Here is a 565-nt window from a genome sequence, read left to right on the forward strand (position 1 = left end):
TATTCCGTGTACAGACATATGTGGTATATATTCAACTAATATACCTCATTGCCTGCATTTTAGATATGCCTCAAGATGTTAACAATTCACCCACGACAAAGCACAAAATACTTACAAAAACGTTGTTCACTTTCTTCTTCTTCTTCACGGCCTTTCCTTTGCCGGAAGTGAATGTGTCTGAGAACGAGGAGTCATTGGTTGACTGCGAACTGTTGGCAGCCACCTTCTTGTTCTTCTTGGGTGCCCTCTTTGTCTGAGGCTTCTTCTTTCTCTTGGGCTTCTCAGGAGAGGTATCCTGTGAGCCAGAAATCATTACTAAGCTTCTTAACTAACCATAGGAAAAATTGTTAAAGATGGTGAATACCAATAATAAAAATACCCTTTCTATAATCTTGGTTTTGGTTATTTGGAAAGAAAAAAATCTGAAACTGGCTTATAATATTTATATATAATTCATATACAGGGCAGATCAGCATTTTACAAGTTCTATATCTATTATAAAAAATGATATCAGAACCTGCTTTCAATACTAGTGCCACTGCAATGTCTATACGAAATAATTTCT

The 565-nt window shown here is 35.9% G+C and overlaps 1 protein-coding gene across 1 annotated transcript in view; it reads right to left on the reverse strand.

The window, feature by feature from the left end:
• The window catches only part of LOC119585818, a 17,005-nt gene that overhangs the window by 7,261 nt on the left and 9,179 nt on the right, over window positions 1–565 (reverse strand). Inside the window, 1 exon segment of the mRNA XM_037934544.1 lies at window positions 116–295. Within this exon segment, the coding sequence (XP_037790472.1) occupies window positions 116–295 (180 nt within the window).

Source organism: Penaeus monodon, chromosome 20 (assembly GCF_015228065.2).
Source record: "Penaeus monodon isolate SGIC_2016 chromosome 20, NSTDA_Pmon_1, whole genome shotgun sequence".
Lineage (NCBI taxonomy): Eukaryota > Metazoa > Arthropoda > Malacostraca > Decapoda > Penaeidae > Penaeus > Penaeus monodon.